The 18,174-nt window shown below is 47.8% G+C and overlaps 1 protein-coding gene and 1 long non-coding RNA gene across 2 annotated transcripts in view; one reads left to right on the plus strand and one right to left on the minus strand.

Moving 5' to 3' along the window:
* FCRL5 (Fc receptor like 5) overlaps window positions 1-18,174 on the minus strand; it is a 40,502-nt gene that overhangs the window by 22,116 nt on the left and 212 nt on the right. Inside the window, 6 exon segments of the mRNA XM_086694842.1 lie at window positions 1,690-1,962; window positions 3,382-3,688; window positions 3,690-3,715; window positions 3,948-4,202; window positions 6,358-6,612; window positions 7,838-7,858. Coding sequence (XP_086550968.1) covers window positions 1,690-1,962; window positions 3,382-3,688; window positions 3,690-3,715; window positions 3,948-4,202; window positions 6,358-6,612; window positions 7,838-7,858 — 1,137 coding nt within the window.
* Window positions 1,099-5,687, plus strand: LOC147572226 (uncharacterized). The gene is made up of 4 exons (XR_015246459.1): window positions 1,099-1,371; window positions 1,781-1,886; window positions 4,332-4,370; window positions 5,452-5,687. It is a non-coding gene; the product is annotated as an uncharacterized LOC147572226 (long non-coding RNA).

Here is an 18,174-nt window from a genome sequence, read left to right on the forward strand (position 1 = left end):
CTTTTCTCCTTTGCGTCTCCTGCTTTTGCATGCAGCTCTTTGTGGCTGAACCCAAGGGAGGTGACTCAGTTCTTGTCTCTCATCAGCTCGCAGCTCTGCTTTGTACGAAGTGGCCACATCTTCTGCTTCAAATACGTTCTTCCCTTGGTTTCTGCGGTTTCTGGGTCAGGGCGCCTCCTCCCACGAGCCACGGTGCTCAGGGCCCTTCCCCTTCGGCGGGGCTGGCCTGAGGTCCTGTCTGGCCTCTCTTCTGGAGCCTCTGCTCTGCTCCTGGCGGCTCCCAGGGCGGGCTCTTCTCTTTTCTGCCATCCATTCGTCACCCCGGCGGCCCGAGTGATCTCTCCGGTGTGAGTCCCGATCGCGGAGCCCGGAGCTCCCTTTGGAATAAGGCCCAAGCCCTGAGCATGGGTCTGAGGCCTCCTGCCGCCCGTCCTCCGCCCCTCGGCCCTTCCACGCTCGCTGCAGTCTGCACCGCCAGCCTCCCGCCGGGTCCTGGACGGGTCCCTCGTTGCCGCTGCGCGTCTTTCGGCGCCTGCCTCCGCCCGGGTCCCAGGCTCTCTCCCAGCCCTCAGCTCCCCCGTGAGCTCTCCTCGAGTCCTGTCCCGGGCAGCGCAGATCGGGGTGCCCCCCTGCCCCCACGGCCCGCAGGTACTCGTGGGCCTCGGCCCGGGGCTGGCCGGGGTGCCGATCCACACCCGCCGGTCGCCCCCAGAACCGTGCGCAAGGCCGGGCCGGGCTCGCCTCAGGCCTCCGCAGAAGGCGCGCAGCGCTAGCCGAGCGCATGCGCCGTCACGTAGGCACTTCCGCCGCGGCGGGCGCTTGCGGTGACGTCACTGCCCGATGTCCTCGGGCCTCTGGGTGTTCGCAGCGCGGAGCCCCTGCCCTCCTGGTCCGATGCCTCCGTCGGGGCTCCCTGGCCCAGTTCCGTACGACCTTCTGCGCAGGAGCTGCGGGAGCGGCTGCACTCTGGCTCGTCGCCAGCCTGGTTGTGTGTTTTCTCCAGAAGCGGAAACTGAGGCTGCGCGGGTCCTGCGCCGGGACCGGACTGCGCATGAGTACACCCCCCCCAACCCCCGCCCCCAAAGGTGCGCCCGGAACTGGTTCTGTGTCGACGGTACAACGCTGAGACTCGAGGCTCCGCAGAAACCGGGTAGGTTCGTAACTTTTTCGACACTCGCCTTTGTCACTTTGGGGGCCTTAAGGCCATCGGGCGGCGGGGTCATCCGTGCTTCCCAGACTCGCTCTCCCCTGCACTCCTGCTCCCCGGCGCCCGCGGAGGAAACGCTGATCGCGCCGCGCGGGCTGAGTACCTTTGGTGGCTCTGTACCCCGCTGGGATCCATACGTGACGTTCGAGAGCCACGTGATCAAGGTGTGTGGTGATCAATAATTGACGTCACCTCTGGGCCCCGGGACTGATTCTGCAGTTACTGAGAGCACGTGCGAGGATGGGGCCTCGCAGGACGAGGGGTGGGCACGAGAAAGCACTGGGCTCCTCGGGTGGGGCCGGGAGGGGAGCTGCGGTGCAGACGTCCCGGGCTCTGATGGCGCCTGCACTGTGCCAGCGACCAGGCGCAGAGAGGCAGGCAGCTGTCCCCGGGAGCATCGGTGGGCCTTGGAGGCGGGAGCGCACTACGGGAGGGCTGGGGGAAGGAGGCCGAGGATGGAGGGCCGCAAGCCCAGGACTTACCAGTCACAGTGAGGTACACGGGCAGGCTGCGTTGGGCACCCAGGCCGTTGTCCGCGGTGCAGTAGTAGTTTCCAGAATGCTCTGCCCTCAGAGACATGACGGACTTCATGCCCTGAGTGGGCTCCATCTTCTGGATGACGACTTCTTCACGAAGGAATTGGTACAAGATTGGGAAGGAGCCACTCTCGGCTTTACAGGTAAGCGTCACTGTATGTCCTTCAGGAACCGAGGCCCCATGGGGGCTGAGGGTGAGGACAGGACGAGACACAGGGACTGAGGGAAAGAATCATCAGTCAGGGGGTGCTGGGCCTCCTCCCTGCACATTTCCGGTGCTGGCCGGGCTTCAGCCCCTGCCTTCCACGCGCCCCCTTCTCCCCATCCGCCCCCCTTGAGGTGACCCCACTCCCGTTTTCCAGGGTAAATGATGCTCTGGTGGAAGAAGTCCCTTCTTTTACCCCTCCCTGTTCCTTCCTTCTGCCTGTGACCCTGGAGGAGCTGCCCCCACCTGCCCAAGCCCTGGGGTCTTCTGCTCAGTCCCTGTTCTCCGCTTCTCCACTCACTGGGGCTGGGCTCAGTGCACCAGCCTTCGTCCTTTCCCTTCCAGATTCACACACTGTTCCAGGATCCCCTCCTCTGTCCCCGCACTCTCCCCGCATCCATCCTGACCCCCTCTGTTTCCCTTGGAGAGAACAGGGTCAGGAACAGGATGGGAGGCCTGTGAGTTTCCAGAGGCCAGGACTGGGGTCTGCCTGCTGAGTACTGGCCCAGTGCTGAATGAAGAGTCTCCTTAGGACGGGCTGGGTTAGGCAGCCATGACATCCCTAAGGGCCTTGAGTGCCCTGGTCAAGGAGTGGTGGTTTCGGGGGTCCTCCTCACCCCTGACTACATCTCTGGAGTGGCTACGATGTTATTACCCATCTCTGTATCTTACGAGGATATGTGTGTTGGTTATTGTCAAAAATTAACTGCTAATTGGGAAAAGATACTTCTGCATCCCTGGGAGAAAGAGAGGTGGAGACAAACAGGGAGGGAGGGACAGAGAACGAGGGAGGGAGGAAAGAGACGCTGCGGACACATCGAAGGGCGTGATGGTCCTGGGCTGGACAGAGCACGAGGCCCACGACAGATAGAGAGACACCCTTGCTCAGAGATCTGGGAGACAGCAGAGACATCAGGACATCACTGGCTGCACCGTGTTCCTCCAAAATGCCTGTGTGGAAGCCCTAACCCCAGAGGTGGCTGTATTTGGAGACGGGGCCTTTGAGGAGGTAATTCAAGTTAAAGGAGGCTATAGGTGGGGCCCTAATCAGGTCAGACCGGGGCTCTTATGACAGCAGAGGAAAGAAGCCCAGGTAGGACTCGGCGAGAAGCTGGCCAGCTGCAGGACGGAAAGAGCTCTCTTGAGACACCAACCTACTGCTCCTTGATCTTGGACTCATAGTCCCCAGGGCTGTGAGAGAATGCACTTCTGCGTGCAGGCCATGCAGCCTGAGCAGACCCACGCAGGTGACTTGGGGAGGAGGCAGGAAGCGGGTAGGGCAAGAGATTGGTTGGGAGGCAGTACAAGGCCCGAAGAAGCCGGAGGGGCTGGGCTCCAGTTGACCAGCAGGACAATCAAGCACTGATGTGCGGCTTTGCCTGGCTCCTGCCCCGTCCCTGGGTCCTGGCGGATCAGAACCCGCTGACACTCACTCTGCACGTGTAGCTGGGATTTCTGGCTCTGTTTGCAGACGCCGGAAGACCCTCTCTGGACCTCGCACCAGTAATACGGCGGGTCTCTGCTCCTCGTGGTGAGGGTCGAAATTTTCAGAAAGCTTTCCGAGCCCAACTGCAGCATGTGGTCGTCTTTGAAGAAGCGGAACCAGAGTTTGACGTCCGACCTCAGCGGAGGGAGCTGGGTCTTGCAGGTCAGGGTCACTGACTTCCCAGAGACGGTTGGTGAGAGGCTGGCTGTCAGCACGGGACGTGGAAACAGCTCTAGAGAAGGATCACAATGGTCCCCAGAGCAGTGAGGCCCGGAACTGCTCTGGAGAGAAACGCAGCCCGTCTGCAGCAGCCGCGGAAGATGCACAGCAGGCAGGGGGGAGGCTGCTTTCCATCCGCAACCCCCTTCAGCTCAAAGCACTCCTGCGCTTCCTCCGATGCTCGCAGGAGTGAGCCCTGAGGTGCGGGGGTATCCCAGCCCACCCTTCTCACCCTCTGCTGCCTCAGGGAGCGTCCTTTCAGCAAGCCCGTCTCGCAGATAACGAAGGCTTTACCTTGGACTTCGATGTTGATCGTGTTGGAAGAGTAGGAACAGCAGCCATTCTTAAATCCGGAACAGCGATAGTCTCCGTTGTCTTTGAGACTTGCTTGCTCGATGCGGAAGTCGGAACTTTCATCAGAGACGCTCAGGACCTCGCCCCGCCTGTGCAGTGTCGTGGTATCCAGAGTGATTTCTGCGTTTGCTCGGCATCTCAGAACCACAGAGTCGCCTTCAAACACGAAGGGGGGAGCCTGTAGGATCAGGTTCGCTGCAAGACAACGCGAGCCTGGTCACTCGGTGCCTTCTCTTGATTAGTGTCCCCAACGGATTTTCTAGGATTGGGATGGGGGAGAAGAACGCATAAAATAACTACAATCCGCTTTTATTCTGATTTTAGAGTGAACACGTGTCCTGAGAAGACTCGGAAAGCAGAAATGTAAGTACAGATCCCTTCCCGCCTCGCGGCCCAGATGTGGACGTGCACGTGTCGGGTGCTCTTTTCCATGGGCACGTACGTGAGAGTCTGCCGTGTTCTCTTTATGAAACTGCAGCAGTGTTTGCGTATTTGACAACCTACTCTGCTACGAACCCTTCTCTAGGCCGTCGGTCTCGCTACCGAACCTGCCTTCTAACGGCCGCAAAGTTTCCCTTCAGTGCGATGCCATGTAATTTACTTAACGAGCTTTCTTTTCTTGACCGTTCAGCGTCTTTCAGTTTGGGGGGAGTGTGTCTATGATTCCAGTAGGTGAATTCTTTTTTTTTTTTTTTTTTAATATTTATTTTTGAAGCAGAGAGAGACAGAGTGTGAGCGGGGGAGGACCAGAGAGAGAGGGAGACGCAGAATCCCAAGCAGGCTCCAGGCTCCCAGCTGTCAGCACAGAGCCCGACGCGGGGCTCGAACCCACGAACCGTAAGATCATGACCTGAACTGAAGTCGGCGGCTTAACTGCCTGAGCCACCCAGGTGCCCCTCCAGTAGGTAAATTCTTAAGAGGGGAATTGCCAGCTCAGAGAGGATAAGCATCTTACTTTCTCCTTGTTACCATACCGCTTCCTTGTTCATGAAATCAGAGAACATCATAACTTGCTTCGAATTCAAACAGGTGGCTTTATTTATTATTCTTTCTGGGGTGCCTGGGTGGCTCAGTCAGTTAAGCATCAGACTCCCGATCTCACTCAGGTCGTGATCTCACGGTTGGTGAGATCGAGTCCTGTGTTGGGCTCTGTGCTGGCAGGGCAGAGCCTGCTTGGGATTCTCACTTTTCTTCTTTTTAATTCAGAAGGAAATTACACCAAAATAAATCAGAATCTCTTTACATAAAAAAACAAAAAACAAAAACAGGTGGCTTTAGGACACAGGGAAAAAGAGAAATGTTTCTTCTTTTTTTCTTGTTGTCTGTATACATTATACCCTTGCACAACATGGGGGTGGGGCACCGACCCCCCATGCAGTGGAAAATCTGAGAATTACGCATTTTGTGACATTAACACGTATTTTGTATGTTCTCTATATCATAGACCGTATTGTTGGAAGGAAGTAAACTGGAGGGAAATGTTATTAAGAAAATCATCAGGAAGAGAAAATACATTTACAGTCCTGTCCCGTAGAAAGTCTGCAGGGAAGGGGACCCGTGCATTTCAACCCCGTGGCATTCATGGGTCAGCTGTACCTCTGTCTGCCTGCCTGCCTGTCCATCTGAAAAATCCTCATGCTGCTTATTATTCCAAATAAATTTTATAAGTTTGAAACTACACGTGTGGGGTGCCTGGGTGGCTCAGTCAGCTGAACGTCCAACTTCAGCTCAGGTCGTGATCTCACAGTTTGTGAGTTCGAGCCCGTATCAGGCTCTGTGCTGACAGCTCAGAGCCCAGAGCCTGCTTCGGGTTCTGTGTCTCCCTCTCTCTCTGCCCCTCCCCCACTCTCACTCTGTCTCGCTTTCAAAAATAAAAAATAAAAAATAAAAAATTAAAATAATTAAAAAAATCAAAACTATACGTAGATTCAGAAACCATTCAAATAATTTGCTTCTCCAATTTTCTTGGATCTGAGCAACAAATCTCTGGGTCTCATCTGTATAGATTATTATTCCGTAAATATAGGCAGCTTCTGGGTAACTGTGTGGTTTCTTTTTTTTTTTTTTTTTTTTAATTTTTTTTTTTTCAACGTTTTATTTATTTTTGGGACAGAGAGAGACAGAGCATGAACGGGGGAGGGGCAGAGAGAGAGGGAGACACAGAATCGGAAACAGGCTCCAGGCTCTGAGCCATCAGCCCAGAGCCCGACGCGGGGCTCGAACTCCCGGACTGCGAGATCGTGACCTGGCTGAAGTCGGACGCTTAACCGACTGCGCCACCCAGGCGCCCCAAGGGTAACTGTGTGGTTTCTAAAGAAACTGTGGTTTGTTTCTTTTCTTTTTTTCTCACCTGAAGAAAAGGTCAAGCTCACATGGTCACTTGGGAGCGAGTCCTGGGTCTGGCATCTGTACTGTCCGGAGTCACGGACCTCCAGGGTGTTTCCTGGGGTTTCGCGTAGCATTCTCCCCTCGAGGTACCAAAGGAACCGTTTTATTTTCTCTGGAGCGTGGAAGTGCAATACGTGACAAGTCAGGGTCACTGTCTCTCCTGTGAAGACGACGGTCCATGGAGGATGGAGGGAAATCACGGGTTTGGCCGCAGCTTCTGAGGAAGAGAGAGACAGAGCCTGAGATGGGGACGCCTGTGGTCCCCGCCGCAGTCGTCTGTGTGGGACGGACCCGAGGACCAGGCTTGGGGGGATCCCCAGGAAAGCCTCCCGGGAGGGTCAGTGGTTGCTCACGGCTGTTTGTGGATTGGAGCCCCCAGGGGATGGCACTGAGAGAAATGATTTCAAGCCGACAGTGTAAGCAGTGGGGTTCGCCGCCGAGTGTCAGTGGGATCAATGGCCAGTTGGCTTCTTACGGGCGCTAGAGAAGGCCGCCCCTGCCCTCCTACTTCATCACGTCCACCGACTCATGGGGACCTCCCAGGGAGCTGTGCGCATCACAGGTGTGCACTTTCTCTCACGGGATAAACCCTATTTTCTGAAGGTTTTGGCACTGAGTAAAGCCTGAGGGATTAACTCGTCTAACACCTTCGTGTCACAGATGACGTTTCAGATGCCCAGAGACTCTTGTCACAGCTGATTGTGGCAGAGCAAGGAACGGACAGGTCGTTTGCTGGAATCCAGAAGTGAGCCAGACAAGGATGAAATCCCAGGGCAGCTGATTTCGGCCAAGGAGAGCGGTTGTATTGCCGTTCGCGAATCCTCAAATATTCAGGACATTCTCTGACCCAGGGGAATGGTGGTGGGAGTCAGAACTAAGAAAATGTGTGACACAGATAATATGTCTTCTCCCCCAATTCCTATTTTGGGTGCGTTTCTTCTTTTTGAGGGCCTAGTTGCTGGATGTTCTTCTGGAGGAGGAACATTTCCTGCAGGATTTTACTTCTGAATGTGTAGAGAACGTAGTATTCCTGCTCGCGTCTTCGCAGTGCGATGCTTACAGAGACGTTCTTCGAGCTTGCTGATGGGAGAAAACCTTATCCCAAGCCCTGCGCGTTTGCCGTGGAGTTGAGGACGTCCTGCATGGTCAAGTGGGTTCCGTCTGCGGTAGGGTTAAGTTCAGGGTCTACCGAAGGCCAGGAGCCGCTCGTGCATTTCTTAGTTCTTCCAGGGAGAGGCGGGGCGGGGGGGGGGGGGGGGCGTGTGGCTGTCCTGGCCCTTGGGTGGTGCCAGCAGAGCACGTGACACTTTCACACCCCCTCTGGTCTCGGCGAGAACAGGAGCTGTTGGAGACCCTCAGACAGACATTGCAAGCGCCTCGTGTTTTTTAGGGAGACATTCTTATCCAGGGACACCCGAAGAGCAAAAGAGACGAGAACTCACCAGATTTTCCACTGACAGGAGCTGCAAAATAAATAAATTAGCCAGAGATGAACACAGAGCAAGGATTCTTCGGTTTTTCAAAAGTCATGGCTGTTGTTTTCTGTTCATTTTATTATTTCTTTCAATAGAAATTCATTTAAAAAACTTAACAGACACTTGTCAAATGTCTCCTTCTCCTTAGACTTCTAAGATGAATAAAAAAAAAAAAAAGGTACCTGCTGGCAAAGAGTTGACGGCTGGGGGAGCAGAAGCAGGAAGCAAAATAACGTAGTGCGGAATGGAAGTGCGGTAGTAGAAACACACACGGGCATCTTGAGGGCGGAAGGGCCAGCGAGGCCGGTGAGTGTGTGTGTGTGAGTGTGTGGTGAGGGGGATGGGCTGTGACACGTACCCGAAAGAGTGATCCTTGAGAAAACTGAATGAAAACAGGAGTCAGCCAGGCAAGGGTGTCTGTACCTGGCGAGACATGGTGGAGGAGGTAAGAAAGGAGGAAGGGCACAGAAGTGGAGAAATAGCACTGGTGTTCAGGGGGGCTGAGACGGAGTTCTGGAAGGAAGCGAGTGAGGAGGACTCGGGTCGGAGAGGCATGCAGGGCTCGCGTCATGGGCGGTAAGTAGCTGTGGGTTTCTTCTAAAAGCTGCAGTATTACCATCATCAACAGGGAGCCATGGAAAGGCTTCAAGTAGGAGAACGGTAAGGTTAGAATTTGTAACTTCGATGGAGCATTATGACGGTGGGTAGACGTCCGTGAGACCGGATGTGAAGCAGAGAGGCTGATTAGAAGGCAGGGGCGAGAGATGATGATGTTTACTTTTCTTCAGAGTGTTTATCCCAAATTATTTGCTTGTTTACTTTCCCACCTCTAGAATAGATGTTCTGTGAGAGCAGGGGCTTCTTAGGTTTGTCATATGCCCCCCTGGATCTACAACAGTGCCTGGCATTTAAGAGACATTCCGTAAATATTGAGTGTGTATTTATTAAGTAATGAATTAAGTAACTAAGTGAATAGAGGTAGGAAGTACAGGTTTGAGAAATGGGTAACGGGAAGACAGAGGAGGCAAAGTTGGCATGTTTATAAACTGCTTAGACACTCCAGATGAGGGGCCGTTCGTTTATTCAACAAATTAAAAAAAAATTTTTTTAATGTTTATTTTATTTCTGAGACAGAGACAGAGCTTGAGTGGGGGAGGGGCAGAGAGAGAGGGACACACAGAATCCGAAGCAGGCTCCAGGCTCCGAGCTGTCAACACAGAGCCCGACGCGGGGCTCAAACTCACAAACCGCAAGATCATGACCTGAGCCGAAGTCGGTCGCTCAACCGACTGAGCCACCCAGGCGCCCCTATTCAGCAAATTTTAAAATGCCGACTATGTGCCAGGGCCTGGATAGGACAAAGGAGATCCAGCAGTGAGCAAGCGGTACTGTCCCTCTCCACATGAGGCTGGTGGGGAGAAGTAATCCAGACCTATGAGCTTTATAGAGAACAGTGGATTATTTCCCATTGCCCAAGTATCTTGGTCACCGTGGACTTTGTATTGTTTTAAATGTGGCTAAAATTTTCCCGAGTATATTCTATGCGGTAGATGTTTACGTGTAGTGTTTTGGGTCATCTTGTCAACATCTCTGTGAAGTAAGTTCTAGGATCATCCCTGTTTTACAGGCTGTAAACTGGTTTAAGTAGCCAGTAGGCAGCAGAACGGAGTTTGGGGCCATTTGTCTGAACACGTGCTATTTGGCCCCAAAGCATGTGCTCCACGCCATTACCCTAACCTGTCCCTCTGTGTTGGCACAACATTGGGATGTCCTATTTCTGGAGTGTTTGGTGCAGCTTCCAACTATGGGGTCTTTTTCCTGCCACTGGGCCCCGCTACACGTCTGCCTCCTCTAGCTCCTGCTCTCTGTCTCCTGAAGGCATTACCAGCTCCTTGGCAGGCAGTGTGGTATTTGCTTACACCACTGTTGGTAACTTTGGACATTTATTTAACTGGGCTCTTGTTAGGTGGATGTTTCTTGTACACTGGGTTTGCTGGAGGCCTACTTATTTATTTATTCACTTATTGTGTATTTATTTTGAGAGAGCGCAAGCAGGAGAAGGGCAGAGAGAGAGGGAGAGAGAAAATCCCAAGCAGGCTCCGCGCTGTCAGCACAGAGCCTGATGTAGGGCTTGAACTCCTGAACTGTGAGGTCATGACCTGACCCGAAATCGAGAGTCGGATGCTTAACCGACTGAGCCCCCCAGGCGCCCCTGGAGGCCCTTTTAGATCATGAGCTTTCTGAGCACAGAAATGCTGCCTCCCATGCTTTCCCATCATTCTCAGCACCCCGTACAGGGCTGTGCATATGTGTCACTAAAAGTTTTTGTGAAATACATAAATAAATATTTTATTCTAAGGTTTTCAGTGTTGGTAAAAACAAACCCCTTTGTGTGTGTGAACTGATAGAGACTGAAACACACCCGCAGATGCATTTAGTGCCGTGTACTAGAAAAATGACATGAGGGGCGCCTGGGTGGCTCAGTCAGCTGGGCGTCCGACTTCAGCTCAGGTCATGATCTCACGGTCCATGAGTTCGAGCCCTGCGCCGGGCTCTGTGCTGACAGGTCAGAGCCTGGAGCCTGCTTTGGATTCTGTGTCTCCCTCTCTCTCTGACCCTCCCCCATTCATGCTCTGTCTCTCTCTGTCTCAAAAATAAATAAACATTAAAAAAATAAAAAAAAAAAAAAGAAAAATGACATGAGTGAGATGATGGAATAGGAGTTCTCCAACCTGTGTTTCCCACAGAAGCAAGTATTTGGCAGCCATCCATAGATAAAAGCGGGGAAGCTTTGGGACCTGGGTAGGAGATTGCACAATCCCATTGGAGCCCAAGACCAAGGAGGATCACTTTGAAAAGGCGGGCACATGCCCTGGCAGAAGACTCACTGACTGTGAGCCCAGCTGCAGACCTAGAGCTGCCTCGTCTTTCTGGGGACTCAAATCTTGTCTCATTTGTTCATGGTCTTGCATCTAGATCCTACTGCCGAGAGACTTGAGAGGAACCATCCCCTTCTATGCCCCAGCATCATGGCCTGCTGAGCTCAGACCCAACTGTTGTTGCCAAAGTAGTCCTGTGACCCCAGCTCCAGTGCCATTCTGCTGCAGTCTACAGGCAGTCTTGGCCATCTAGGAATCAGCCTAACTTAGTGGGAGAGTACTCAAGGACCCAGCAGAAATGAGATCCGTTCATACCCCTGGCAATGGAACCGCCAACTGCGGACCCAGCAACAGCCGTGAAACCCAGCTCCAGCTCTGTTCAACCATATCTTGGAGGCAGCCTTATAACCCCAGGGAGGCTGCAGAAGGTATTTACCTTCCAAAACCAGTCTGTGAAGGTATCAGCTCTTCTAAATAGAGACACCAATGCAGAGTTGCACTGATCATGAAAAGTCAGGCAAATATGACAACATCAGTGGAAACTAATAAAGCTCCAGCAACTGACCCTAAAGAAAAGGAGATTCATGAACTATTTGACACAGAACTCAAAATAATAGTCTTAAGGAAGCTCGGTGAGCTATAAGGACACAACTAAATGAAATCAGGAAAACGATACACAAACCAAATGAGAAGTTTAACAAATAGAAAACATGAAAAAGAATCAAACAGGAATCTTGGCACTAAAGAATACAGTGACCAAACTGAAAAATTCAGTAGCGGCAACAGCATAATTGGTCACTTAGGAGAAAGAATGAGCAAATTTGAAGACAGGCTGTTTGAAATTACCCAGTTAGAAGAAAAAGAAAAAATGAAAAAGTGAACAAAGCTTCGGTGACTTCTGGGAAAACAATAAGTGAATCAATGTACCTATTACTGAAGTCCCAGAAGGAGCAGAGAACAAGAAGAGAAAGATTATTTAAAGAAATAACGACCAAGAACTTCCCAAATCTGGGGAGGGAAATCTATATCTAGGTTCATGGCTCCCAAATAACCCCTAACAGGCTGAACATCAAAAGGTCTAAACTGAAGCACGTTATACTCAAATTCTCAAGTCAAAGACAAGGAGAATTTTGAAATCAGTAAGAGAAAAACAATGCATCAAAGAGTCTCATACAAAGAACCCCCTGTAAGATTTATAGTGGATTTCTTTAGCAATATTGTAGGCCAGGGTAGAGTGGGGTCATATATTCGAAACACTGAAAGGAAAAAAAAAACAACAAACCACTGCCAGTCGAAATACTATACCCAGCAAAATGAAGGAGAGAGAAAGACTTTCCAAGACAGGGGCTCCTGGGTGGCTCAGCTGGTTAATCATCTGACTTCTGCTCAGGTGATGATCTTGCAGTTTGTGAGTTTGAGCCCTGCGTTGGGCTCTACACTGACAACTCAGAGCCTACTTGGGATTCTCTGTCTCCCTTTCTCTCTCTGCCCCTCCCCCATTCATGCTCTTTCTCTCAAAAATAAATAACATTAAAAAAAAAACTTTCTGAGACAAAAGCTGGGGGGAATTCACCACCACTAGACTTGCCTTATGAGAAAAGCAAAAGAGTTCCTCAAGGGCACTAAAGCAAGGACATTAATTAGGAACATAAAAACACACACTCCTTGGTGAAGGTAAATGTATAGTCCAATTCAGAATCCTCTAAATATGGTACCTTAGTGCATTCAGTCTGCTATGACAACAATACCATCGTGGGTGGCTTATAAACAAGAGAAATGTATTTCTCACAGCTCTGGAGGCTGGAAAGTCCAGTATTAAGGCACCAGCAGATTCATCTCTGGTGAGGGCCTGCTTTGTCATAGACAGCCATCTTCTCATGTAATGCGGCAGAAGGGTGAGAGAGCTCTCTATGCTCTCTTTTATAAGGGTACTAATCTCATTGCCTTGCAGAGCCCTAAAGACTTAATCACCTCTCAAGACCTCACCATCTCCTAAAACTACCACCTGACAGGTCAGAATTTTAACATATGAATATTTGGGGATGCATATATTCAGACGATAGCATACTGTGTGGTGATATATAATCACTTTTAACTGTAGCATAAATTAAAAAAGACAAAAGTATTACAAATAACGATAGCTACAATCATTTGTTAATGTATGCAGAATATAAAAACAAGGAGATTGTGACATTAATAACTAAATGTGGGGAGGGAGAAGAAAAAGTGTAGAGTTTTTATATGTGATAGAAATAGATTTCTTAGCTTAATTGACTGTTATGTTTAATATAAGCCTCACAAAGAAAAAAATCAGAAGGAAATCACAAAGAGAAAAAAAAACCTATAGTAGATAACACAAAAGATAAAAAGAGAAGTTAAAGCATACCACTACAAAAAAATCATCAGATCACAAAGGAAGATAGTAGGAGAAGGAAGAAAAAAAAGGAACTACAAAATAGTGGGAAAACAATGAACAAAATGGCAATAGTAAGTCCTTACCCATCAATAACTGCCTTTAATGTAAAAGGAATACATTTTCCAATAAAAAACGTGGGATATCTGAATGAATAAAAAAATCCAACTGTATGCTGCCTACAAGAGATTCATTTTACATTTAAGGGCACACATGGGCTCAAAGTAGAAGGATGGAAAATATATTCCATGCAAATGGTAACTGAAAGAGACCAGGAGCAACTCTACTTATATCAGACAAAATAGATTTTAAGTCAAAAATTGTAACAAGAGACAAAGAAAGTTACTATACAGGGGTAAAGTGGAATTAGGAGGATATGCAACCATAAACGTACATGCACCCCATATGAAAGCACCTAAACGTAGAAGACAAATAAGAGAACTGAAATAAGGAATAGTAACAATACAATAGTAGTAAGGGCCTTAATACCCCATTTTCAACAATGCGTAGATCATTCAGACAGGAAATCAATAAGGAAATGGCAGGCTTGTACAAGATTCTAAACCGAAGAGTTTGCATATCTAACATGTACACCTGATGGATGTATACAGAACATTCTATCCTACAGTAGCAGAACACACATTCTTCTCAGGTGGTCACGAAACATTCTCCAGCACAGATTATGTATTAGGTTATAAAACAAGTCTCAAATTTGAGAGGATTGAGTTTTCTGACCACAATGGTATGAAACTAGCAATCGTTCACAGGATGAGACTGGAAAATTCACAAATAACGGAAACGAAGCAACATACTCTTGAACAATCAATGGGTCAAAGGAAAAATCTAAAGGGAAATCAGAAATTATCTTGAGTGAAATAAAAATGGAAACACATTGTAAAACCTATGGGATATAGCAAAGCAATTCTGAGAAAGAAGTTAATAGTCATAAATTCCTACTTCAAGAAAAAGATAAAGCTCTCAAATAAAAAAAAAACCCTAAAATAAAAAAAACCCCTAACTTTATACCTTGAGAAGCCCAAAGTTGGCAGAAGAAAGGAAATAATAAAATTAGAAAAGAAATAAATAGAAGATAGAAAATAGAAAAGAAAACAAAACTAAGAGCTATGTTTTCAAAAGATAAAGTAAATTGACAAACCTTTAGGTAGACTAAGAAAAAGGGAAGACTCAAAATCAGAAGTGAGAGGAGGCATTGCAACTGATAGCACAGAGATATTTTTAAAAAGACTACTATGAACAGTATATCCCAACAAATTGAATAACTTAGAAGAAATCAATAAAGTTCTAGAAACATGCAATCTACCAAGACTGGATGGATCTTGAAGAGATAGAAAATCTGAACAGACCGATAACAAGTAAGGATATTTAATTGTTAATCAACCCCTCGCCCCCCGACAAAGAAGTCAGATGACTTCACTGGTGAGTTCTACTAAACACTTAAAGAATTAACTCCAAACCATTTCAAGGGCTTCCAAAAAAATGAAGAGGAGAGAACATACTTGCAAACACACTTTGTGAGGTCAGCCAAATAAGCACTCTACAGGAAAACAAAATTACAGGCCAATATCTCTGATATACATAGAATTAAAACAATCCTAAAATGGAATACTAGCAAACAGAAGGAACATGTGAGATTTGCCCCTGGGATGATTCAATGTATGCAGTGCAATAAAGTTGATACACTACATTAACAGAATGGATGATAAAAATCATCAGATCATCTAGGGGCGCCTGGGTGGCTCAGTCGGTTAAACATCTGGCTTCTGATCAGGTCATGATCTCACCTGAGCAGATGAGGTTCCTGAGTTCAAGCACCGTGCTGGGCTCTGTGCTGACAGCTTGGAGCCTGGAACCCGCGTCGATTCTATGTCTCCCTCTCTCTCTCTGCCCCTCCCCCACGCCTGCTCTGTCTGTCTCAGTCTCTCAAAAATAAATGTTAAAAAATTATTTTGAAAATCATAGGATCATCTCAATAGATGTATAAAAAGCATTTCACAAAATTCAACACGTTTTTATGATTAAAAAAAAAAAAACTCTCAACAAATTATGTCTAGAAGGAAAGTATCTCAACGTAGTAAAAGCCATAAGAGATGAACCTATAAGTAACATCACAGTTAATGGTGAAAAGCTAAAAGCTTTTCCTTTCAGTTCAGGAAAAAGGCAAGAATGCCCACTCTTGCCACTTACATTCGGTATAGTCCTGGAAGTCCTAGCCAGAATCATTAGGCAAGAAAAAGAAATAAAAGATGTCCAAACCAGAAAGGAAGAAGTAAAACGGTCTCTGCAGATGGTTATCTTATATGTAGAAAACCCTCAAGACTCCACGAAAATACTGTTAGAACTGATAAGCAATTCAGTACAGTGGCAAGACACACAGTCAATGTACAGAAAAAAGTTACATTTCCGTATACTAGCAACAAACTACTTGAAAAAACAGGAAAACAATCCCACTTCCATTAGCATCAACAAGAATAGAATATTTAGGACTGAATTTAACCAAGGAATCGAAGAATCTCTATACTGAAAACTATAAGACATTGAAAGAAATGAAAGAAAACACAAATAAATATAAAGACATCCTGTGTTTACGGCTTGGGACAATTAATATGTTAAAACACCACATTATCGAAACGATCTACAGATCTGATGCAATCCCTCTCAAAATTCCAATGGCATTTTTCACAGAAATAGAAGAAAGGATCCTAAAATTCGTGTGAAGCCACAAAAGATACTGAGAGTCAATGCAATACTGAACAAAAACAAAACTCGAGACCTACTCCTTGACTTAAAACATATTACAAAGATATAGTCATCCCAACTGGCACAAAAGCAGACATATAGAGCAATGGAACAGAATCAAGGACCCAGAAATAAATCCACACATTTACAGCTGACTGACCTTCAACAAAAGTGCTAAGAACACACAATGGGGAAAGAATAGTCTCTTTTGTATACCGTGCTGTTTTTATTTGTACAAAAATAACTCTAAGTATATTAATGACTTACATGTAAGACCCCAAACTGTGAAGCTGCTAGAAGAAAACATAGGTAGGAAGCTTCTTGACATTGGTCTGGGACACAATTTTTCAGATATGACCCCAAAAGCACTTGGGAACAAAAGCAGAATAGACAAATGGGGTTGCATCTAAGTAAAAAGCTTTTGCACAGCAAAGGAAACCATCAACTGCATGAAGAGGTAACCTATGGAATGGGAGAAAGTATTTGTAAGTCATGATTCTGATAAGGAGTTAGTATCTACAATGTATAAGGAACTCTAACAAATCAACAAGAAAACAAATAGCCTCACTGAAAAACAGGTAAAGACCTGAACAGATATTCTCAATAGAAGACATACAAATGGCCAGTAAGTACATGAAAAGATGCTCGACATCAGTCATCAGGGAAATGCAAATCAAAACCACAATGAGATATCACATCACACCTGTCAGAGTGGTTATTATCATGAAGACAAAAGATAACAAGCATTGGTTAGGAAGTGGAGAAAAGAAAACCCTTGTGCAGTGTTGGTGAGAATGCACTTGGTATAGCCATTATGCAAAACAGTATGGAAATTCCTTAAACAATTAAAAATAAAACTATCATACGATCCAGCAATCCCATTTCTGGATATATATCCAAAGGAAATGATACCAGTACCTTTTAAAAAAATCTCTGTCCTTAGGTTTATTTATTTTGAGAGAGAAAGAGAGAGTGGGGGAGGGGCAGAGAGGGAGAGGGTGCTTCACCTCCTGAGCCACCCAGGTGGCCCGGAAATGTTACCAGTATCTTGAAGAGACACCTCTGTTCATTCCCACGTTCACTGCCACATTCTTTGCAATAGCCAGGATGCGGAAACATTCTAAGTTTCCATACCAAGGAGTATGGAAGTCTACCAACCAAGGAATGGATAAAGGAAATAGGACATATATGTATATATATGATGGAGTATTATGCAGCCTCAAAAAAGAAGGAAATCTTGCCATTGTAACAGCATGGATGAATCTGGAGGACACAACGCTAAGTGACACAAGCCAGACCCAGAAAGACGGATGCTGTGTGACCTCACTTTCACGTGGAGTCCAAAAAAGTTGGAACTCACAGAAGCAGAGAATAAAATGGTATTTCCCAGCTGGTGGGGGAGCCAGGGGGGTGTGGATCCAAGGAAATGAACTTTCACTTACGAGATAAATAAATCCTGGAGACCTAATGCACACCACGGGGACCATAGTTAATAAGAACAGACACTCGAAATTGGCAGGGAGAGTAGATCCTGACAGTTCTTACCACACCCGCGCACAAAAGGTGAAGTGAAAAGATAGAAATGTTAATTAGCTCAATTGTGGTGGTGATTTTAATAATAGATGTATGTTAAAACATCATCTTTTGCATCTTAAACATGTACAGTTTTTATTTGCCAATTATACTTCAGTCAACACTGGGGGAAAGAATGTCAGGTGCCCCAGGCTTTCCCCGAGCCTCACTGCCTTCCCTCTGGGGCCCTGCTGTCCCCCTCCCCCTGTGATCTTTATCTGCCCATCACTGCCGGGATTTGCCATGGTGTAGGGGAAGGAGACATCGTCGTGTTAGAGACCGTGCCCTTCCGTGCCCAGGACCAGGGTCTGGGCTGGTCATACAAGCAATAGATGATCTCCTTTGCAGAGAAACAAGGAAGGTCTCCTCTGAATCAGGCAATAGGAACAAGCAAACAATACATTTTCTGGACTTCATGAAGTAAGATTTATCGCAGAAAAACAACGAATAGATCCTTCACCGTGTGGTCACGGGGTTTCCTTCTCCGTAAGGGTGAAGGTTTATCCCAGCTCCCTCCACTGCTTCAGACTCAAGGGAGAAACCCCTGAGCTGGATGGGGAGTCCCGAGAACAGTCTCCCCTTGCAGGAGAGAACGTCTGAGCCCCATGAAAGGGCCAGCCCTGGGGTGGAGAGAGAGGCTGTCCCCGTCCCACCTTGGGCCCGCGTTGGGCACTTGCACTCAC

This window comes from Puma concolor, chromosome E4 (genome assembly GCF_028749965.1).
Source record: "Puma concolor isolate L17-30 chromosome E4, mPumCon1.1.hap2, whole genome shotgun sequence".
In the NCBI taxonomy this organism is placed as follows: Eukaryota; Metazoa; Chordata; class Mammalia; order Carnivora; family Felidae; genus Puma; species Puma concolor.